We start from the raw sequence: 22956 nt of genomic DNA on the forward strand, positions 1-22956 counted from the left end.
CATGCAAGGGACAAACATTCGAGACCTTGTACCCGGTTCCTTGGGTGGCGTTTGGGAGGACCAACTTCCACGTGTGCGACCCAACAGTGAAACTAACAACAGGGGCGAACAACATACCTCGTTTTTTGTTTCTGTTTCCTCGACCCTCGAAAATACCCGAATGCGTCACCAACTCGATTGACGTCGCTGCCCTCCAATCAAACTTTCCGTTGGCTGGATATATGGGAATTTGATGAAATGGGATGGGATGGGATGTGGATAAATTCCGGTTCTTCAGGCAAGTTTGAACTGACACCCCTTTGCAACCGTTGTTTTGTTCCTGTTGGATCTCGTGAAAAAAACAGTTGGTTCGTTGTTTTCTTTCCCGCTTTCTGGTTCTTTTTGTCTTTCTGCTTTTTAGTACCGTTACTTTGATGCTTCGGAGCCGTACTAGGTAAGGCAAAGGAAGAGGAGGCAGGCCAAGGAGAGTTTCTTGGTAGTACCTCTTATATATCAAAAATAAATCTCGAGTGTCCTTGTGTTCCAAGCGGAAGCGGGAACTCGTGGAGAGTGGGAGATAGCTCACTTCGCTTGCTGCTTAGTTCTGCTGCGGTGCTTCCACACAAAGCCAGAAAGCCCAGGGGGGCCAGGTCAAGGCCAAGATGGCCAAGGCAGGACAGGGGCGTAGTTCACCACTGTAATCTAGCCTAGCTCGCCTACCGCAGCAAGCCAAGCAAGCGGGAAGGAAGAGGCGTTAACGGCGTAGCAGCAGGTTGGTAGGTACCGTACCACTTGCACTACCACGGTACTAGTAGTACCGCTGGACACACAGTAAGTTGTCACAGTTCAAGTGTTCAACGGGCTAACTGACGGGCTGTGTTCGTTGGGAGTCGTTAGTGCTATACGCTACTTGCTGGCTAGCTCGCTAGCTGCATATGACAACCGAAGACAAGGGCCAATTGCGATGGAAACGCCAAGCCACCTGGCACGAGTGTTTTGTGACCTGTTGATCTCGTTTCTTTGATGGGATGGGATTGCGCCTGAAGGGGGAACTGGAAACAAAACAAAAAGTGGAGCGTTGCCCCTGTTGTAGGAGCGGGATGCAATGCGGACGGAAGATTGCAGGGCCCCCGTTATACACTACTACATTGATGCGACCCTCGTGGCTGTGTAACAAAAGGTGAGTTGTGTTGTTGGGTCGCGATACCTCTACTGGTGAACGGAAAGGAACGATGTGTTGTGCTATGCCCAGGTGGGTGCTGTGCTAGTGATAGGTCTGGGCCTCCATCTTGGGGCCGTTGGTGGTGTACTTGCCCTGGTGCAGTGGGTGGTTGTTGAGTGTGGTAGTTAATTAAAGGAACTACCTAACGTTTCTCTTACCCCTTGCAGAGCGGCACGTTCAATTAAGCAAACTGTTTTGGATTGATGGGGAGCTGTGAAAGCTGGAAGCTGGGAAAGTGATGCGACGTGCTGGGGGATGAAGTTGAAAAAGTAAAAATGTTGAAGGAAATGAAAGGCCCTTTTTTTCTGCGCTGTTCGTTGTGTTGGTTTCGATAAGTGGGAGGTAAACTATCACATGGATGAGGTGTGAATGTGATGAGTGATCATGTATGCTTTTCCTCTTCACTTGTTGATCATCATAGTTTGTCCATCTTATCACTTGAGGAATCAATTCAAACAGCATCAATATCCATCCGGAGTCCGGAGCGGTCGTGGTGGTCACTTGCTCCATCACTCCGAAGCATTTTCATTATCATTTTAACCGCCCGTCCAAGGCTCCAAGTACAATTTCCAAGACCAACTCCGAATCCCACCGTTCGCTGGAACGGTAGGTGCGCGATCAACACCAGCTAATAAAGGTGTGCTAGTGTGCTGTTGGTGTGCTGTTAGTGCGCTGGCGATCGCCCTATACATAGTACGCGACGGGACTAATTGGCGGTAGCGACTAAACTTCTGGGCAAGGTCGCTTCGGTAAAAGCAACCGACGAGTAAAGTCGATGTGTTGCTATTCGTGGGTAATCAATACTATCGTGCTGTGGAGTAGTGTAATATAGTGTATAGGGGCAGGTGATCTGGCGAGCGGAAGGATCGGACGCACTCTAAACTCAGCCTCCGTCCTATTTCCATTTGCAACACCATCGTCCACCACTACTTTCTCACCCCTGCAATCACCAGTCAAAGCGACACGTCAAATCATTTGACATCTTGGAACAGCTTAAGGTGCGTATGTAAGGTAAGCGAAGCCAAGGTAAAGTAAGGGTAAGCTAAGCAGATCCACAGCCTCGGTGTTGACACTTGACACAGGGCGGCCGGCCATGACATGACCCCATCGCGGGATGTACTGCTTCCCAAGATCCCAATCCGAAATTTAGGGATTTACTTGGGAAATCCGGGACAGGCCAGATGTTTGGAAGAAGCGCGTGGGAGAGTAGCACAGCATGACGTTAGATGAGTGGCTTCCCACTTGGTACCTGGGCATCCATGGGATGGGATGCAGAAGTTGAAACAACACGGGTACATGCGCGCATCTAGGAGGAACAAAGAAGGAAAGCGATGAACAGAAAAAGAGAGAAAGAGTGACATTCAGAGTGAAAAAAAGAGAAGAAAGAGGAAAGAGGGAGAGAGCATTGAGGGCGACGGTAGAGAGAGAATGGGAAAGTCTGAAGATGGCCACAGGTAGGTAGCATGCCAAACTTGAAGATGTCGCGTGAAGCTGAACAAAAGGGAAAGGAAATGAAATGAAAGAAAAGAGGATGCGCGCCTGGAACGGGGGAAGACAGTTCGGGTGGCTGCAGCGGAGGAAATTCAACTTGGCTTTCCCAACCAGCGCTGTGTCTTTGAGGAACTGGATTGAGGTCTTGAACGTAAGATGTCTTGCGCAACTTCACTTGGCGCGAAGGGAACATCGTCGAGTTTTCGAAGTGCCGCGGCAAACCCACATATGACGGGCGCCAGAAAGAGAGGTTATGTAATCTGCCTTCGCGGTCTGGCGAGGGCGAGTCCAGGGACAGGCCGCCATCGTGGGTTCCTGATAACAGATGGCGATGAAGCAATGGCGGAGCGGAAGGCGAAGTCGGAAAGGCGGCCGTATGAACGGGCCCACGTGGGCTTCTTCTTTTCGTGGGAGTCTGTCATCGTCGGATATTTTGGGCATCAAGGTAGACGGCCGACTGGAAGGCGTTTGAGGTGTGAGGTAGGGCTGAATCGCTGAGTGGTGGTTGTTTTCGGGGTTGTAGTCAGTGAGTCAGGTCGGGCGGTTGAGTTGGGTGGTCGCCCGCACCTGTGTAAAATCGCCAAAGGTTGCCGCACCGCGGTCGGTTCTGCGCGGCTATTTCATCGTATCAGGTTGAAGCAAATCTCAAACCGCCCACGCGCTTTGGTCTGTGTCTTTTGTTCTGAATATAAGACGCATGATGGGGCTGTGAAGTTGGCCTGAGAAGAAGTTGGTTTTCGCAATCGGAGCGCACATGCTTTTGCGGCATGGAGATCAGATCGATGTATTCCGTGTCGTCCGTCGTGATTGGGCTGCCGGAGAGGAGTTAATATCCACTACCACGATACAAGTGAGGATAAATGAGAATTCAGCACCTCATGACATCCGGAGCCAGTCATTCAATTTTTCGGTGATGCGAATGATGCCAATCTACAACGTCGGTGGTTTTGTCGGGAAGCGGATGGAAGGAATGGCGCATATGTTCCTATCAAGCGCTACCATACAGAAAATTGTGCCACTCACTTGAGGTATTGGCGGGGTATTGAGTGATTTCTTGTACATATATGCAACCAGATAAGGCCTTGTCGTCGCTAGCCCGTGCGGGGTACGAGATGGAGACTCCGAACCATCGTCAACCTCATCCTTCTTCAAAACACAACACTCACGAGCCTGTTCCCGACAAGGTATCCGTTGTCCAAAACAGCGACAAGTACCAAGGAACAATGTCCGAAAAGTCAAATAATGAGCAGAACATTGGTTTCGACGCCCAGGAGGAGGCGGTTCAGTCACCGCAATCCCTCTTGCATCCATCACCTGAATTTCTCTCAAAACGCCTACACTACTGTTCCAAATGCAGATGGATATTGGAGAATGCAGATCTGAGTATCCAGGACTACCCGGGGAAAGAATATGACTTTCACAACTGGGCGGGGTTGACTGACGCGGCCAGGGAGGGATGTCACCACTGTTACGTTCTTCTAAATACCTTGGACGAAGAGCATGTCTTGCGCCTCACGAATCCACATAACTTGGGGTCGCAAGAAAGTACAAGCCCACTCAAGTTGCGAATACGGTCTTGGGACCGGAGCTTTGGGAGTGGGACGCCCGATGTAATGGTATCGTGGGAGGTGCATTCAATCAGTCACAAACTGTATGACATAACCTTGGAGCCACTCGAAGAAGGCATAGACTTGAGTAAGAACGTGGCATATCGCACAGACTCTCCCCTTTCTTGTGTAACTTAGCGGCTAACTTTCCTCTTCAACTCTTCGTCGCGCCAACTAGGTGAAGCGGAAGGTCAGTTTGTTGAGGCCACTAGCACTAACAGTGAAGCCAGCTGGAAGCAGATACTCAGATGGGTCGACCAGTGCTCCGTCAACCACCCTTCCTGCATTGCTCAAATTCGTCACGATTCTCGAGACCGCAAGCCCACCCGGCTGTTAGTTGTGGGTGATCTTGCCAACTCTTCGGTAAATCTTTGCGAGACCAAAACTCTGGATTTGTCGCGGACAGATTACATGACACTTAGTCATTGCTGGGGTGACGGTGTTCCGCTACGTCTCTTGCACGAGAACTACAACAAATTCCTTGCAGGGATCGAGTTCAGCGAAATACCGAAAACATTCAGAGACGCCATCGACGCAACTCGGCGTCTGAGTGTCCAATACCTATGGATTGACTCTTTGTGTATCATCCAAGACTCTCGCGAAGATTGGCTCCACGAATCCGCAAAGATGCATCATATCTATCAAAACTCATACCTCAATCTCATGGCGGCTGCTTCATCCAACTCCCACGGCGGGCTCTATTCATCGAAGTATCCCTTTCTCAGCATCCCATTTCTTGTGCCCCTCGGAGATCCTCACAGACCCAAACTCGCCTCGTATCCTTACATGAACGCCAGGAGAGAGAATCTCAATGATCTCACTCTCTTCTCAAGAGGTTGGGTAATGCAAGAGCGAGTCTTGGCTCGGCGAAACCTGATCTTCGGAAAAGAGATACATTGGGAGTGTCACGACTCTACCGGGTCCGAAAACTCCCCTGTTGGAACTGCACTTGAAAAGCGACAACATACTGTCGAGGGAGAAACAGATGCAAGCCGCCGAAATGTTTGGCAAAACATCGTGAAGGATTACTCACGCTTGAACCTGACGTTTGCGAGCGATAGGCTCATTGCAATCGTGGGCATGGCCGCCGAGTTGGGACAGCTCTGGGACGGTGTCCAATATCACGCCGGTCTTTGGTCGTTGCATCTTCGTTCGAGCCTTCTTTGGCATAGTATGAAGCCCTCTATTCCGGCAAAGGACTTCATCGCGCCATCCTGGTCGTGGGCTTCTGTCAGCACACCAGTCCAGTGGTTTGACGCCGACGACTTTGATGGGTTAGCCGAAGTTGTGCAGGTGGACGTCACTTTGGTGTCGCATGAACATCCATTTGGCCCTTTGACCAAGGGGACTATCCGTCTCAACGGGCCCATGTGCCAAGCAAGATTGGTCAAGACGATGTACACAGAGATCTTGTGCTTCGATCAAGACACAAAAGACACGGTTTCAAACCCTGACATGCCCGAGGACAATGACTCCGGATTTCGCACATTGGTGGTGCTCGACCACCTCCCTTGGAGCGAGAAAGAAACGGCTGCTGACACGGACGCGGGCATCACAGTCTACGTGGCCCCCCTGCAGACCGACATCGACCTCAAACTGACCTATTCAGGTCTGCTCCGACTGGGAGGGCTGCTTTTGGTACGCACAAACTCGTCTCCAGGACAATTCCGAAGAATCGGGCACTTCTTTATCCAGGACCCATGGGGTATGGAAGGCCGACGCGTCTATGAGGAGCGCATAGCGAAGATGAGAAAAGAAGGGAAAATTCAGCAGAAGGATGAGAAACTCCCAAGCTTTGCCGACCGAGAGGAGTGGTTGAAGAAAGACCCGTTTGGCAACGGTGTAATCACCAAAACGCTTCGCTCTCGCTATACTTCGGCCGTTAACTTGGGTTATACGGGGAAGATCAGCAGGTTTTTGGACTATATCGATCGATGCGCAGAAGAGCGCAGGAAAGTGGGTGTTACGGACCCTAACCTCGGAGAAGAAGATGTCGAAGCTAGGGGGTGGTATCGATGCGAGATTGTTTGAGAACGATCGAGGGGCGCGTCTTGATTCAGTGAGCGCTCACTCGGCTCAAGAGTCTCGCTATGAGGTCCGAACAGAGAACGAAGCTTATCATCCACAAACTATAAACCCAAGGCTGGCATACACACCGGCTCACCTCAGCCTTTTTCTCCTTTTGCCCTCTCTGAACTCCTGCCGGCCCAATATATACAAGGAACTCGGAGAAGAGCAAAATACCTCTAGAGAACGAAAGCCCGGTTCGCGCACCGAATTCGGAGATCTGTGTCACTTATCTTTTCGACGAGAGCTTGTTCTATTGGAACCTGAAAAATAAAAGTGAAAACTCGAGACTCGAACCTGGCGAGCCTGGTCGCTCAAACGGTTCGTCTTTGTCATACATTCACCTTCCGACTCTGACGACCGTGAAATAGCGCACTAACTGAAAAGCCGCAAGCTCCCCCACAAAGCTGTTAAGACATCATCTCATTGCATCTGGTTGTCACGGACGATGCTCAGCGCACAGACCATTCTCGACCCACCCAACTGCATCACCAATTCTACCATGCCCTTTTCACTTTTCCTCTCTCTTGCTCAAAATACCATTATCCCGCATTTCCGGCCGACCCTATTGATGTGATACTCACAATATCAACATAGATATACTTACAGCTAACACGCTTTGCGACCCGATCAGTACGAAAAAAAAGGCCTCAATAGCTTGATCTGTGAATCAACTAGCTTCTACACTGCTACCAGCCTCCGCTTATCATCATCCGTCATCATTATCATCATCATTACAGTCTACAATATTTGGCCTTCAAGGCTTCCACGAGTCGCACTACCACCCACGTCAGCGAATCCTCCAAGCATCCAAACATCATGTCGTCCGGAAAAGACCTGTGTTTTCCAGGACACACCCCTTGCTCACGCATAACCAGTTCCCTCCCCACACCGCATCAACTTCCGCAATCATCCGCCTCATCCGCCTCATCCGTCTCATCCAGTCATTCAACGTAGGTAGAATAAACAAACCTGAATCAACAAGCCACCCCAGCCCAGCCCAGCCAGACGCCCAGCCAGAGGCCCATCCCTTCAGGCCTCAATCCGCCGACAAAACAGCCACAACCGGAAACAAATAAACCACAACCGTCCATCTCGCCCAAAACCTCCACGTCCGCTCCTCCGCACCCGCGTTCCTCTGCGTGAGCACCCTGCTCGCCACGAACAGCGAATAGAGCAAAAAGGAGGCGGCGACACTGATCTTCAGCCGCCAGAACCACGCGCAGACGAGCGTCCAGAGCGGCATCATCATGGCCAGCTGCGCCCGCGGGACTGCCGCTTCGCCGAGGAAGATGGCTAGCGTCTTTTTGCGCTTGTTATTGCGCATCATCGTCTTGCCGTCGTCGCCGCCGCCGCCGCCCCCCTCTTGCCCGTGGTGGTCCTTGTGGTTCTTGAATTCCTGGCAGCCGATGGTGGTGGCGATCAGGACGCTGACGAGGTTGAGCCAGGTCCAGGTGTGGCCGTGCGGGCTACTGCTGCTGCTGCTGCTGCTGCTGCTGATGGTGGTGGTGGTGGTCGCGGTGGTGGTGGTGGCTGAGAGGGCAATTTTGAGAGAGGCAGAGTTGATGTACCCGAATGAGATGCCGAGGATGATGTCGCGCACAAAGGGCTCGTTGCCGCCGCCGAGGTCGTTGTAGATGAAAGTCAGGAGGTGGATCATGAGCCCTTCGTGCCAGACGCCGAAAAGGTGGTTGACGGCGAGGGTGATGGGGAGCAGGATGAGGTAGGCGCGGCGGATCTGCCCGGGCGTTGTGATGGTCTTGCCAGAGGGCAAGGGCTTTTTGTTGTTGACGCGCTCCTCGGCGATGGACCCCTCCCGGGGCCGCTGGTTGCCGAGATTGAAGATGAGTAGGGCGTAGAAGTTGAAGAAGTAGGTGAGTGGGAATCTGGCAATTATTTCGGAAAATGTGGGGCCTTCGGAAGCCTCGCCGCGGAGGTGAGTATCAGCGATGGCGGCTGTGATGCCGAAGATGGTGTTGGGTAGCGTGGAAGTGAAGAGGTCATTTTTGGTGAAGGCCCAGATTATTTGGGCAACTGCTGATACGTTTCCGAAGAAATTGCCGGCGGGAAGAAGAGGGAGCTGACCCGGGATGGTCTCGTCGTCCTTTTCCACGTTTACTGACTCGGACTTTTGGTGCCCCGGTCCAGCGCCAAAGACGGAAAGCAGGCTTCTGAGTGTGAGAGATCTGGACTCGGTTGGTGAGTGAGCGGAAGCGTAAGAGGCCATGGTGCTCAGATCACGAACAAGAGGGGGTGAAAGTTGGGTCAGTGATGAGGAGTGTACATCCTTGGACGGTCGAGCATGGCATGATTTATACCCGCAGTCTCGGTTAGCATCTTCAACTTCATCGAGATCAGGTCGTCCCCTAGACAGCTATGTCCCATGCTTCAACCTCATGGCTGATTCCATTGGATGCTATTGGATGCCGGGATGCTACGATTTTATGCGGATCATCCGGGCTGTTCGCCGGACTTCCCGAACGAGTGGAGCTCCCGAGAGCACGGGCGGTCTTGTGCCATCAACGGACCTTGATTTGACGACAATCATTCCTCTGTTCGTGACACGAGTTGAGCGAGGCATAATCGGCATCTGAAATCCAGCAATTTCAAGCTTGTATTATACTACAAAAGATATTGCTAACATCGACTGATCGGTAGGACGTAGGCCCAAAGCTAACGGTGTCCTCCTACCATGAACATGCAACAACAGGCGACCCTGACTTGTACACTTTCATCTTGAAGAACGTCAGTGTCTGTGAAGAACGAAGCTGGAGGCGAGGTGAAGTTCCGGGTGTAGACATGATTCAAGAATCTTGTATCCGCGATTTGAGGACTGTTCTAGCCACATCCCCCCTGGAAGTAAAGTAGGGTCGGGCCGTGTGACAGACGGGCAGGTTGCATTTGTTGGCGTTTGGGTTGAAGAAGGCCCTGTCTGTGTCCCTGAATGTACATCTATACAAGAACACTCGAGTAGGCATGTGCGCGTTGTTGATGCATCTCGGCCTTAAGCCGCTGTCGCCATCATGCCCTGTACCTCCCAACCTTCCTATATATTCTTTGCATCTACGTCTTCGCATCAATCAGTATATCTTCTTCTTCAAATTGTACCGTTCGTCAATTTGATATATACTACTATCGCTTAGCATACGCCCATCAAATTGTGATCACTGAACTAGTTGTGCATACATCCATAAGTATATGTTGATTTGTGGAGTAAGCAATATAGGTACTGGAACCCACCTCTCATCTCAACAATCTTCCAATGGCTGGATGGCCGAGCGGTCTAAGGCGCTAGACTCAAGAACCAAGTTCTTCTTCACCATTAAGGTGAGGTGCATTCTAGTCTCGAAAGAGGCGCGTGTTCGAATCACGCTTCAGTCAAAATTTTTGTTAACTTCTCGTCTTTATTTTTCTCTTTTTTTGTTCATAGTCACAACGACGGCATGCCTCAATGTTTTTCTTGACTGCCTAGTTGTAGAGGTATCGGTGCGATGGATGACAGAATGGAACGACACAGGTATCCCCAAACAGACACTTGCCGGACACTCGTCAGATTTACATTCTCTACCTTTCGCTTGAACTTTGAAATCTTGGATGTTGAAAGGTTAGTGAACAAGTTACCTAGGTACATCATTTCTACTCAGATTGAAGGCAACCAAACCCGTGTTTTGTCTTTGCACGAATGCATAGGGTACCTTAAGCAACGCAACGCAATCATCCACTCAACGACGATGTCTTCGGAAAAAATCACTAGCGACCACCAAGCCAATCTACCATATCAAATTCGCTTCAGTTAAACTACCCATAGAGGCCGGTGAGATAAGCGCTTTTGGACAAAATGGCAAAGAGAAGACTTTGCGATCGCTACGCCGATGTACCTTTTCAAATGATGCATATCAAGCCCTCCTCGGAGAAGGCATGCGATGAGCAGGACTAAATATTGTGCACTACCTTACCTAGTGCCAATGAAACATTATCAGGAAGTTTTGCTCGACAGAATTGTTTGTACCCAAGGATTGTGGAAATGTGCGAAAAGTGTCTGTCTCTCGTGGTGTGTCGTGCAGCTCGAAAGCTCCTTTTGGTTGGTGACAAACGGCCATACCTAGTCCACGTCAACCGCCGTCCGTTTGCAAAGGAATTTACTTCGGAATTGGACATGCTCAACTCAATCACGATGGACTTTGCTTCTTGTTCTCTTTTTTTTCTTTTTTTTCCCGTTCGCTTAGAGTGCCAAAGTCTTACTTCTTGGCTTTACCCGTTCTTTTATTCAGTGTCTCTTCAGTCCATTGCGAGAAACTTGGCCGCGAATGAAACACTGGTGTTCATTGCCACACGTAGCAGAATACATAACAAACCAGCAGACAGACGAAAACGAAACTCGACAGATCCAGACACGGTTTTATCATAGCTGTACCGGTAAGTGTCTACTTGGAGTTCAAAAAACCCAACATTTACCCTGACTAACCCTCAGCAACGAAAAGACCATGAACTCCCTCCGCGCCTTTCTGCTCCGCTCCCTACCTCAGCGACGACCACCCAGCCTCAACCGCCTAGTGTTAGCGGGAAGACTAAGAGCAATAGGACTCAGTCCAACAATTCCCCTCGCACTTGGGCACTGGCACTATGTCGGGGACACAACGCAGGGGCATAGACCGAACTCAACCAAGGCCAGCCAGCCGAACGACAAGAAAAAGCCGACTGGGAAAGGAAAGAAGCCGAGACTGACAAAGGAAGAACAGGAAGAAAGAAGAAAGAAGCAGGAGGAAGTCGTCCGAAACTTCAACGAGTTCATAGGCGGGAGGAAACTCAAGGATTGGAAGAGACTGTGCGACACCATTGGTCTGGAAGGCGAGTTTAAGAGTATCCAGAGCTGTCGAGAGGTATGTACCTGTATTGAGGTTTTTCGTCCCTTTTGACCCCATGCTCAGAAACAGTTAACACTAACACCCATTTTTTTACGATACGAAAACAGGCCATCGAAACCGTGCTCGTCAACATCTACGACGTTCTCGAAGCCGATAGGACCATTCAGGCTGGAGGGAAAGCAAGGCCGCAGAGATTCCCGACCCCGCAGGCACTCTCCAAGTATACCGTGGAGCATAAAAAGATCTATCCCAGGGAGAATGTCATCAAGAGCGAGCCGGAGGGGGCGTTGTTGAAGCATATTTCCGACCCGGAGTTGGAGGAGAAGTTGCAGAGGGAGAGGGAGGAGAGGTTGAGAAAGAAGAAGGAGGCGAAGTTGAAAAAGAAGGAGGACACGAAGTTGAATAGGGAGAAGGAGGAAAAGCAGACGGAAACTGGAAGTACCTGAGGAATCTACCTCTTACTCAACCGGAGAAGAAGGGATACATAAATAGAGATGTGGTTGAGACATGGCATGTACAAAAAGAACAGCACAGGAATACAGAATGAACAACGTTTGCTGAGACCCTTAAACGAATTGGTCGGTATTTTGTAGTCGAAACCCTTGAATTACACCTATTCTATACTCCCGCACTGTTTTACCACGAACACCACGAACACAACGCTCAGTCTACATCATGCTCACATCTAACTCCTAATCTCCCACATCCTAATCTTGCCCACATCATTGCCGACCGCCAACACATCCCCACCATTCTGATGGCTAAACGCCACAGCAGTGATCCTACCCAACGGCGTCTGCTCCGTAGGCCAGTTCCTGTACACAGTGCAGCTAGGCAAGTGCACCAGCCTCAACGCATCCTTCTTGTGGAAGCTACCAAACGCCAACAGCTGACCATCCGGCGCAAACGTCACCACCGAGATGGGCGTCGTGAGCTGCTCAAACGTCCTCTGCGGGGTGGGGATGCTCTTGATCTGCACCGTCTCCTCCGACGCACCACTCTCCTTCTTAACAGACTCAACCAGATCATTCCGGTCGTAAATGTTCAAAATACCGCTATTCGAGCCAACAGCTACCCAGCGATCGCCGCCGATCTGGCTAGGTCCGGTGCCCTTTTGTCCGCCCAGCGCAATCACCGTGCCGCCGATCGACCCTTCGTCGCGCCAGACACCGACCGTGCGGCGGCTGAGCATGCTCCACTCGGTGACCTGGCCGTTCTTGCCGAGGATGGAGAGGCCGTTGCCGTTGCCCCACCAGGCGAAATCGGAGATGCCGCCGCGGCCGTTGGTGCGCGCCTGCGCGATCCACTGCATCGTGCGCACGTTGACGATGTTGATCATGCCGCCGCCCTTCTTCTCCGAGGCGATGAGCGCCAGGTAGCGTCCGCAGGGCGAGGGGCGGAAGTGCTCCATGGTGCGCTGCTCGCGCTGGTGGCCCTGGATCTGGGTGACCTTCTTGACGGCGCCCGAGGACAGGTTCCAGCTGTGGAAATAGCGCCGGCGACCGGCGAAGATGATGTCGTCGCCATCGGGACCGAGAAACTCGGAGCGCCGAAGGTCGGTGCGCTTGACTTGCACCGAGGTGAGGGCCGGGTTCGGGACCGGGTGCGCGGTCGGGTCGACCTGGTGCAGGTACATGATGGAGGAGACGCTGGACGAGAGCAGGATGGGGTGCTTGGGGTGGAAGGAGAGCGAGCTGACGGACTGCTTGTGGATGTCGGGAATGTCGCGCGAGCGCTGGATGTCGATGGTCTCGGGGCGCAGCTTGCGGCGCTTGCTGCCACGGGCATCGGCACTGGCGTTGAAGGAGTTGACATCGCGGAGGAAGGTCTCGAGAGGGAGGGCTGAGTCGATGTCGTCTTCGGCGTCGCTGTCGTCCTCGGAGGAGGAGCCGGCGGCTGAGGATCTTCTCCTCCGGCGCTGGCTGGCGGCCGAGGATTCCTTGGCCCACTCGGGAAGGGGGTATAGTCGGAGGTATTGCGAGCGCAGACGGCGCGCGTATTCGGTACCGTTCACGACATCCTCCTCTTCGGACTGACGCAGTTTGCGCAACCGCGAGGCAGCCGCGAGGGACACTGTCAATCGCTCGTCATCGCTGTCCTCCCATGCTGGGGGTTCCTCCTTCTGCTCGTGAGCCTCTAGTGCCGAGGGCGCGGCCTCTGTCTGCTTCTTGTCGCCGGGGACACCCGTATCGAATGCGAAGAGGGCGTTATCGTCGACGTGTTCGAGACCGGTGGTGTCATCTTGCCCGTCGGCCCTGACGAGGGCCTTGGAATCGGTAATGTCGGCGAGGAAGTCGTCGCGGAAGAGCTGGGCGCGGAATGTGTCGTTGTTGCCCAAGACAAATCGTTCGAGGTCTTCTTCGTCGGAGTCCTTCTCGTCAATCTCGTCCTTTTTCCTTGGGTCGGCAATTGAATCCATATCGGAGTCGTCCTCCTCCTCGTCGTCTACCGACATGCCATCGTTGTCGTGCATCTCCTCATCGCTCTCCTCGTCGAATCCGACGAACTCGTTGTCGTCGGAAACCTCGTCTGTTGTTTGCGGCGCCATGGTGTTCTGTCGTGAGTGATCGTGCAAAGTCCGGGAACAGGAATTTGCCTCTGAGATTCGTTCGTGGTCAATGGGGTGAAATTGGACGGAAGTGCCACGGCCAAGTCGCTAGTGTTTGGTTTGTTTGACGTTGGGAACTTTTTTTTCGTTATCAGCCTTGCAGATTGCAGATCTTGCTCCACTTAAGCTGGATCCACTTATTATCACAAGCATGCAGCCTTGTTCGAGGTACAAGTTCGAAGTACCTTTTGTGACATGCTGTTTTCCATCAAGTCTTCCAGAAGGTCAACATAAACGAAAGCGACAACAACACAAGGGGTGAAGGCTCCGATGATGCACAGACCATATCCGGAGGCTACGGCGTCTATGATTATCCCGATGAGCGCCGAAAAAGACGGCTCCGGCTGTGAACGGTCTTGGCGCGGACCTGGCCCGGGGTTTGGTGCTTGGCGGGCTCCCTAGTGTCGATAGCACGCTGCGCGATCAAGCACCTTCCCGAACGGAGAGAAGTCGCAAACATTGACACTGCTCATTTAAACTGACAGTGCTGTCAAATAAGGAGACTCGCCAATAATGCTTCTGTTTCAACACAGCAGCCAACAAACTCCTTTCAAGAAGCTTTTACACTATACTTTTCTCTAGCATCAACTGTCAAGATGCCGCGGACTCCGTACTGCCTCATAGAGGTTGGCATTGGCCAATCCTGGTTGATGTTTGACAGTTAATACAGGAAAGGTACTCTTATCTTATCGCCCGGCATTCTTTCGAAGGGCGCAAGCTCAATGGCGGGGGTGGGGTCCACATCAGCTTACCCCATGGTCATTTTAACCAACAACACAACATCAGATATCTCTTGGTAACAGCAATTGGCGTCGATCCACCACCGAACAGTCAGGTATCACGGCGGCTAAAGTACATATAAAAGTTCACTCGTCATTGTTTTTGCATCTTGAATACTTACTACCGGTGATCCTTGTCAAATTGTGGTTAGGCCTGGAGGAGCTCAAGGATCTTTGACCAATAGCCAGATACCTGGAGCAGCCGACAGGAGGAAACCGAGTTGATTTGCGGATCCTCACTCTCAATCCGTTCCCACGCCCCAAGTCACCGGTCACCAAAATGACAGCTCGGCAACACCTCCTTAGCCGGGCCCACCATGTCAGCTCAGCCCTACTAGGCTCGCGACTCAAGTGTGCCCGACAACCCGGTTTCAACACCGTCCAACGACGACTCAGGAGCACAGACTCTCAACTCGCCAGCCTCCTCAAGGTCTCCCCTGAAGTTGCCGACGCCTTGGCCACCAACAAGCCCGTCGTTGCTCTAGAGTCCACCATCTACACCCATGGCGCCCTCGGAGACGACCTGTACCTCGAGGACATTGTTCGCAAGAATGGAGCTGTCCCCGCTGTTTGCGGTATCTTGGCTGGCGTGCCAACAGTTGGTCTAGGCACTGAGGAGGTGGCGCGCATGGTCAATGAGGGTGCAAAGAAGGCTTCTAGACGCGATCTTGCATATCTGGTTGGAAAGGTAATTCGGTCACTACGAGGTCCCGTGACTGATTCATAACTGCTAGGGAGGCCACGGCATGCTAACCTTCGGTTTTCATACAGGGCCTTACTGGAACCAAGATCCATGGTGGTACCACCATTTCTGGAACAATGGTCCTTTCTAGACTCGCCGGTATCCGCGTATTTGGTACCGGCGGTCTTGGTGGTGTTCACAAGGGCGGCGAGAACTCAATGGATATCTCGGCCGACTTGACCGAGCTTGGAAGGACTCGGGTCGCCGTAATAAGCAGTGGTTGCAAGGGCTTCCTCGATATCCCCAGGACACTCGAGTTCCTTGAGACCCAAGGAGTCCTGGTGTCCACGTTCGCAGACGGACGTCAAGGAAACATTGACTTCCCCGCCTTTTGGGCTCGTGAAAGCGGCATCAAGAGCCCTTCGGTGGTCCAGACCGAGGCCGAAGCTGCGGCCATGATCTATGCCCAGGAACAGCTTAACATTGAGACGGGTCTGCTCCTGGCCAATCCCATTCCGGAGGAGCATGCCATCTCCAGGCAGGACATGGAGCACGCCATCAGCGTCGCCGTGCATGAGGCGGACGAGAAGGGCTTCAGCGGCGCCGAGAACACGCCGTATATCCTTAAGAGGATCAGGGAACTGACCGAGGGCCGCAGTGTGCCTGCCAATAAGTTCTTGGTCCAGTCAAACGTCAAGCGGGCCGCTAAGATAGCAGTGGAGCTCAGTAAGCTTATGGACGGGTCTCGCTCCTCCTCTCAGGCTGCTGCGTAAGCACCTTATTACAACTTCCATAAGCCAGCTAAACTATACCTTATTAACGTAGAGTTGATCAGGTTCACAATTCAGTCTCCTGGAACGCTCAAAGTGAAAGTAGAGATCAAGCCTGAGCCCTCCAAGGTCGCACAGCAGCAGCAGGTAAGGTCTAGCTTTGGCTTCAGTAATTGCATGCCCTTCCAGTAACTGCCGTGTCACTGACCTAATGATCAACCCACCTTGAACAGTCTAATACGGCTGACATCCTTGTCGCTGGCTCGGTCGCCCTTGATCTGAGCTGTGACTATGCCGGCGGTGTTGATGCCGAGGGCAATAAGGTAGTCTCGCCTTTGGCCCACGTATCCAATCCCTCCTATATCACCCAATCCGTCGGAGGTGTTGGCCACAACGTAGCCCTTGCCGCCAACAAAGTCAGCGAGGAGGGCCAAGTCAGGCTCTGCAGTATGGTCGGTGACGATATGTAAGTCATGGCATCACTTCCCTCTTCCAGCTAGCAAAAACTTACCCGATCCCAGCGCGGGGGCCACCATCCTCGCCAACCTCGAAGCCTCCGGCCTTGACACCACCTGCATCCGCAAGCTCGGCCGGGAATACCCCTCCACTCGCACCGCCCAATACGTCGCCGTCAACGACGCCGACAAGAACCTCGTCATGGCCATGGCCGACATGGCCATCTTCTCCAACCACTCTTTCCCAACCTACTGGAACTCCGCCGTAGCCGCCACCAAGCCCAAGTGGCTCGTCGTCGACGGCAACTGGGCCGAAACCGACATCCAGACGTGGATCGAAGCCGGGCGCAAGCACGGCGCCCGCGTCGCCTTCGAGCCCGTCTCGGCCGCCAAGTCCGAGCGGCTCTTCGCCGCTCCCAAGCTCGGCGGCCAGTTGCCTCTGCGTCTTTTTCCTCACGCCAGCGTCGATCTCGCTTCCCCGAACCAGTACGAGCTCCAAGCGATGCATAGCGCCGCGACGCGGAACGAGTACTTTACGCACAGCTGGTTCGAAGTCATCGACACGTTTGGCATGCACGGCTCGAGGGATAAGTTCGTCAGACTCACAAGCGCGGAGATCACTGATATGGGACTGCCGCAGCAGAATATCCAGCTGTTGCCGTATATCCCGACGATCATCACGAAGCTGGGGTCCAAGGGCGCATTGGTGACGATGTTGCTGAAGCCGGGGGATCCGTTGCTGAGGGATGTGCATCATGCGCCGTATATTCTGGCGAGGAATTATAATGATCATCCGCATGTGGGCGGTGTGTATATGAGGTTGTTCCCGCCGGTGGAGACGGTTGAGGATGTGGTTAGTGTTAATGGTGTGGGGGATACGTTCTTGGGCGTGTTGGTGGCAGGGTTGGCGATGGGTGGACGGGTTGAGAATTTGGTGGATGTGGCGCAGAGGGCGGCGTGTTTGTCGTTGAGGAGTCATGAGAGTGTTAGTATGGAGTTGGTTGGGTTGAAGAGTGAATTGAGGTTGGCGGTGGAGAGGGAGTGAGGAATGGTTGTCCGGTTACATGATGAAGAGGTATAAGAGATACATAACGGGACTGGAGGTCCATGTGGAGAAAATCACATTGCATTGGGTTATGATAAGAAAAAGAAATAGGATTCTGTTTGACTTGGAGGGGACTTGGCGTTTGAACGGGACGAGCTGAACGTCAAGTTGAGGGCTTCTTTGCCTCTTTACAACAACCTGAAGAAACAATGAGCACATGAGGACAGTTTCTATGCGGTGGATCACATTTCGAAGAGCTTCATTCGAGTGTCTCATTTGATGTGCTTCATCAGAAGAGCTTGGACGTTCGAGGAGAGTTACACTAGGGCTGCTAGCGTAGGAATCTGGGGAAGGTCTTGGCAGACGAGGACAAAGAACCCCCTTCGAGCTCTAGCTTCGCCAATCCTTCCCTAAACAGGCTTTCCCCTTCTCCAAAACATCGAAATCGGTAACACGCCATGGTAAGATTGGTAACCCGCCATGGTAAATCGCCTTTTTTGCACCAAAGTTGAGCAGGCCTACTGCGTATGGGTCTGCTCCGCTAATGATAGCTCGTATTAAAGACAATGAATATCGTCAAAAAGTCAGTTATTAAATCTCAGCATCTTTTGACCTCCAACACGACACAGAAATTTGAAGGAGCGTCACATACAAGCAGACTGCGGCAGAGCCCATTCGAATTCGAAACAACCCGAGCAAAAAATACGGTTTCAGCTTTCATTTTGGTGGTGTTATCGCAGTTCAGACTTGAAGAGTTGGATGAAAATTACCATGGCGGGTTACCAATCTTACCATGGCGTGTTACCGGTTTCGCCAAAACATCTTCCCCTCACTGTCACATCACAAAGTCACATCCACACCATCCAGACCTCGGACTTCAGACCTCGGTAGCTTGCGCAGATGCGGGCCAAGATCGTGTCAATGATGCGGGGGGAAGCCATGGCATGCAACCCTATGAGGCTCTTGGCAGTTGGGGAAGACGATTGACGACACCCCATTTCCAATAAAGGGGACGACATGCCTTTCACTTTCACTTCAGGTTTGGTTACTGGTGGTGAACTTGTTCTCCTTCTGACTTCCTTCTCTTCAGGCTCTCCGTTTACCTACCCTTGACTCCAATCAGACACGACCACAACCACCACCATGCCTTTCCACAACGGCCTCCTCCCCCGCGAGGGCTTCAAGGGCGACACCCTCATCTCTCTAATCGGCAAGACCGCCTTCAACGCCAAACTCCTCCTCCCCCTCTTCCTCGCGGCAAAGTACACCAAGCGCGGCCAAGACCTTTCCATCCTGCACCCGACAGCCTTCAAGCGCCTCAAGACCCTCCTCATCCTCTCCCTCATCGGCGTCGCCAACCGCTACCTGAACAGACGCGTCCTCAACAACGGCGTCTCCGATACCTACGACTGGGCGCGCGAGATCGTCCTCATCACCGGCGGCGCCGGTGGCATCGGCGGGGAGATGGTCAAACTCTTCGCCGAGAAGGGCGTGCGCGTTGTCGTTCTCGACATCCAGCCCTTAACCTTTAACGCCGGCCCAAACGTGCACTACTTCAAGTGCGACCTGACCAACCGAGCCAACGTCGCCTCCGTCGCCCAAGAAGTCCGCAAGAAGGTCGGCGACCCGACGGTGCTGATAAACAACGCGGGCGTAGTCCAGGGCCGCACGGTGCTGGAGACTACGGAAAAAGACCTGCGGTTTACCTTCGACGTCAACCTTTTCGCGCACTACTACACCGCGCAGGAGTTCCTGCCGTACATGATCAAGCGCGACCATGGCATGGTGGTGACGGTGGCCAGCTTCGCCAGCTGGGTGTGCGTGCCGAACATGGTGGATTACGCGGCGTCCAAGGCCGCGGCGCTGTCGTTCCACCAGGGCTTGACGGCAGAATTGAAGAGTACTTATAAGGCGCCCAAGGTGCGGACGATTGTGGTTAACCAGGGATACACCAAGACGCCGCTGTTTGAGGGGTACCAGAACGATTCGCCGTTCATGGTGCCGCCGCTGGAGCCGGCGACGGTGGCGGAGGCGGTGGTCAGGAAGGTGTTGACGGGCGAGAGTGGACAGGTGGTGGTTCCCAAGACGGGTAACATCATGAGCGGGCTGGCGGCGTTCCCGCTTTGGTATCAGACTAGGTTGAGGGCGAAGAATGTGACGATTATGAGCCAGTTTAAGGGGAGGAAGGTGGTGAAGGACTTGGATACGTTTTATGAGGGGAGAGAGAAGGGGATGGAGGGGAAGGAGAGGATGGGTGGGGACGGGCCGGAGGCTAGTACGGTACTTGTTTAAGGAGGTTGAGCTTCTCGATACTTTTCTTTGAAGAAGTGAACTAAGTTCATGAACACATTTCTTAAGAGCGCTAACTCAAAAGCGTGGCACATAATCCAAACATACCTCCATTCAAGGTCACAATGATAGTGAGTTGCCTTTCCGACTTCCAAAGTCAACAAACATGGAATTATTTCAGAATTTAAGCATCACTACTTGAATCCTTCTGTATTTACTATTTAGAGGTAGTCTCAACCAATAGCGTCAGTCTTCATTCATCTGGACAAAACCCCACAAATTCCCTGCTGCACACAGAACGTGCCAATATGCGAAGACTGTCTGTCTCCTTTACCACAAGCATGACAAAATACTCAATCTCCTACCCTAACCCTGGCTTGGACGGTGAATAACGGAGGCAAGAACGCGGAGAGGACACTCGTTCTTTCCTTGAACAAAACATCTCAGGACAAACAAGAAATTTTCAGCAACAGGATTTCGTACAAGTTCCTTCCAAGATGTATCTGTCATTGTGTCATTTCCTGTTTTATTTAGGCTGATATCACCGAGTGTCCAACCACCATTCAAGCGTCCGACTTCATGCACTCCACCAAGGAGATGCTTCCGCCTCCGGAGCGAGTCTGGTTTTCGTCATCTAGCACAGTGGCAGACCGGCCAGAGTGTGGCTTATTTTCTTACCCTTTGCTTGGTGTCTAACTGAAGACGACAACCCGACGATACCGACAGAAGCAGCACCTTTCGCAGCACCTTTCGCAGCACCTTTCGCAGCACCTTTCGCAGCACCGAGAACGCCTCTATCGCTACTACAAACACCTCCATCGCCCGACAAAACACCCTCCCCCATCTCCCTCAAGCCGGGGGCAAGGCCAAAGCCAATACCGCAGTGCTCAGCGGTAATGTGATCGGTAACACCAACGATCCCACCCCTTACGCAACCATCGACAAGCCTGATATCGGGCTCCTCCAGCGCCTGCCACATCCCGAACTGGAATGGTACCAATGCAAGGATAAATGGAATAGTGACACTCCGAAAATCGGCAACGCGAGTTTGGTTATCAACCACTATCCGCCTCATGCCGGATATCACAACCTCAACAATGTCCGCGAGTATGTCGAGGGGATTCCGGAACAGCCCACAAGCGCCACATATAGCGTCACCCAGCGCGAACCCAGGCCATTTCAGGGATACCCCGACCTCAGCCTGGAGAAGGCACTTGAACAGAGGATCCTAGGACAGACCTTGGCATGCAAATGGAACGTTGAATCACGGTACGATAAGGGCGATGCGGCCTCGCTACTGGGTTACGAAAGTACCCAAATGCTCCATCAGCACTGCGACTACGACCGTAAGTTAGATTCTCGACTCCCCCCCTTCCACTCTGATCAGAGTAAAGTCTGTCACTCTGATCAGAGTAAAGTCGGTTCACCGAGTGAGACATCGTCAGTTTGATCATTGAGATGAGGACTAGGACATCCCCAAGGTTCTTATACCAATATTCGAAGTCAAATTCGAAAACGTTCCCGGCCAAGCAATCAACTAGATTCGCAAGTTCATTTTTCGATAGGAATTCGATTTCCTAAACGAGCTTTGTACATACCAAGCTATGCTGCGCTACGTCCACTTCAAGCACCGCTCCCTACTCAATAGTACCCCCATCAACGTCACCGTCGAATAGTTTCTTACGTATGCCCCTTAGTACGAAATGTGGCACCAGTTTTGGGAGCTTCAGGAATACTTGGACCCCATGAAATGGACAGAAGAAATGGTTTGGGCAAGCGAGAAGTATGGAACCGAATTTGACAGGTCATCATCCGCGATATTGACTTTGAGTAAATCGTAGACCGGTTGAGTAAAAGATATGGGAGTGTTGTTGGCCTTGTCGCAGCCGGGATCCGGACACTTGAAAGGCCTTTCGGTACTGTGTACTTGCTTTATATGGTTGGTATAAGCGTCCTTCATTTTAAAGGTCTTGTCGCAGTCAGGTTCTGGACACTCGAAAGGCCTTTCGGTACTACGTTGTTTATGCGCTGTCTTACGCTGGTTTTTGACCAAAGCCGAACTGATTGATGTCCGGATTACATCGTCCTTGATCCGCATCGAGAAACTCCTAAGCTCTCGCTCTGCTAGTAATCTTCAGAAGGCACTTATTCTTTCTCAACCGTGATGTTCTGGTCATTAGGTCAAAAGCGTGTTTGGCAATGGGAGAAGAGATGAAAAATCCGGTTTCAGTTTTTACATAGCGCCGAGTTCAGATGAAAAAGACGTTCTTGGTTTCTTTGCTTGACGGTAGATATGTTTTTTGTAACACATGTTTTTCCTGTTGAAGAGATCTCTTCTTCGATTTGGATACTTGCCCTCTACTGGCCTCACTTTTGTTCTCATCATCGCGTTTCTTCATGAGGCCATCGTCAACCTCCTGTCCAGCTGCGACCGTTTCTGTGGTGCCTTTCGACCTCCTCGATGAATAGGAGGGCGTTGACTACATCGAGATAGTCGCTATGGTTCCACGAAGTTTGGGCTAGAGCCAAGGTTATCGCCGTAGACGAGGCAGGCTGTATGCACAAGGCCGACCTCTGCTCGATCTGGGGCATTACCCTGAGGCCGATCATACTTGCTGGCGATGTTCAACAGCTCCCGCCGACAATGATGGAGCTCCAAAACCAGGATGGATGCAAAGGGTAATTGGCTCAACCGTTTTGCACCTTCTGGCCGCATCTCGGCCTTGGCTTAGCTACAAGCTACGGGGATCCCGACTTTCCGGCTGCTTCAACAGTTGAGGATGTGCAGGGGCATGTTCGATCTAGCGAACAAGCTCTTCTACCCCGACTACGACAAGATGCCATATGGCGAGTGGTCGGATCCGGCTCACCCTAGCCATGCCGTGGGTATGGCCTTGGAAAAATACCTCGCTAGCCGCCCCTTGAAGCAATCCTTGACTCCGAGCCCGAAAGGTAGCCTACTACCCATGTTCTTCCACATGCCGAATACTAAAGTGTATTCAGTCGGAATTCGCGTTTTTCTTGAATACGGGGTCGTAAATGCCCTTTACTTTGAACTAAACAGAGGAAACACTACGAGGCCAATTTCCAAGACCAA

General features: G+C 52.2%; 6 protein-coding genes and 1 non-coding gene across 7 annotated transcripts; 5 read left to right on the forward strand and 2 right to left on the reverse strand.

Annotated features, from left to right (window-relative positions):
* Window positions 1–3915: 3915 nt before the first annotated feature.
* Window positions 3916–6330, forward strand: B0H65DRAFT_416010 (HET-domain-containing protein; the record flags this gene model as incomplete). Its single annotated transcript, XM_062824015.1, has 2 exons — window positions 3916–4387; window positions 4478–6330. 2 exons carry the CDS (start codon window positions 3916–3918, stop codon window positions 6328–6330), a joined length of 2325 nt encoding a protein of 774 aa, XP_062687243.1.
* Window positions 6331–7405: 1075 nt separating this feature from the next.
* On the reverse strand, window positions 7406–8593 carry B0H65DRAFT_414777 (uncharacterized protein; the record flags this gene model as incomplete). The annotated part of the gene is made up of 1 exon (XM_062823937.1): window positions 7406–8593. One exon carries the CDS (start codon window positions 8591–8593, stop codon window positions 7406–7408), a length of 1188 nt encoding a protein of 395 aa, XP_062687244.1.
* Window positions 8594–9630: 1037 nt separating this feature from the next.
* B0H65DRAFT_t30 lies at window positions 9631–9747 on the forward strand. The gene has a single exon. It is a non-coding gene; the product is annotated as a tRNA-Leu (tRNA).
* Window positions 9748–10850: 1103 nt separating this feature from the next.
* Window positions 10851–11677, forward strand: B0H65DRAFT_564825 (uncharacterized protein; the record flags this gene model as incomplete). Its single annotated transcript, XM_062830266.1, has 2 exons — window positions 10851–11246; window positions 11339–11677. 2 exons carry the CDS (start codon window positions 10851–10853, stop codon window positions 11675–11677), a joined length of 735 nt encoding a protein of 244 aa, XP_062687245.1.
* Window positions 11678–11791: 114 nt separating this feature from the next.
* On the reverse strand, window positions 11792–14140 carry B0H65DRAFT_517221 (WD40-repeat-containing domain protein). The gene has a single exon (XM_062828676.1). The coding sequence runs from the start codon at window positions 13777–13779 to the stop codon at window positions 11917–11919; it is 1863 nt and encodes a 620-aa protein (XP_062687246.1). The 5' UTR covers window positions 13780–14140; the 3' UTR covers window positions 11792–11916.
* Window positions 14141–14898: 758 nt separating this feature from the next.
* Window positions 14899–17570, forward strand: B0H65DRAFT_545109 (Indigoidine synthase A like protein-domain-containing protein; the record flags this gene model as incomplete). Its single annotated transcript, XM_062829351.1, has 5 exons — window positions 14899–15306; window positions 15390–16069; window positions 16136–16217; window positions 16304–16536; window positions 16592–17570. 5 exons carry the CDS (start codon window positions 14899–14901, stop codon window positions 17568–17570), a joined length of 2382 nt encoding a protein of 793 aa, XP_062687247.1.
* An 805-nt stretch (window positions 17571–18375) lies between these two features.
* B0H65DRAFT_61382 (uncharacterized protein) lies at window positions 18376–20133 on the forward strand. Its single transcript, XM_062831162.1, has one exon. The coding sequence runs from the start codon at window positions 18714–18716 to the stop codon at window positions 19860–19862; it is 1149 nt and encodes a 382-aa protein (XP_062687248.1). The 5' UTR covers window positions 18376–18713; the 3' UTR covers window positions 19863–20133.
* The last annotated feature ends 2823 nt before the right edge of the window (window positions 20134–22956 follow it).

Source organism: Neurospora tetraspora (genome assembly GCF_033439725.1).
Source record: "Neurospora tetraspora strain CBS 560.94 chromosome Unknown B0H65scaffold_1, whole genome shotgun sequence".
Classification (NCBI taxonomy): domain Eukaryota; kingdom Fungi; phylum Ascomycota; class Sordariomycetes; order Sordariales; family Sordariaceae; genus Neurospora; species Neurospora tetraspora.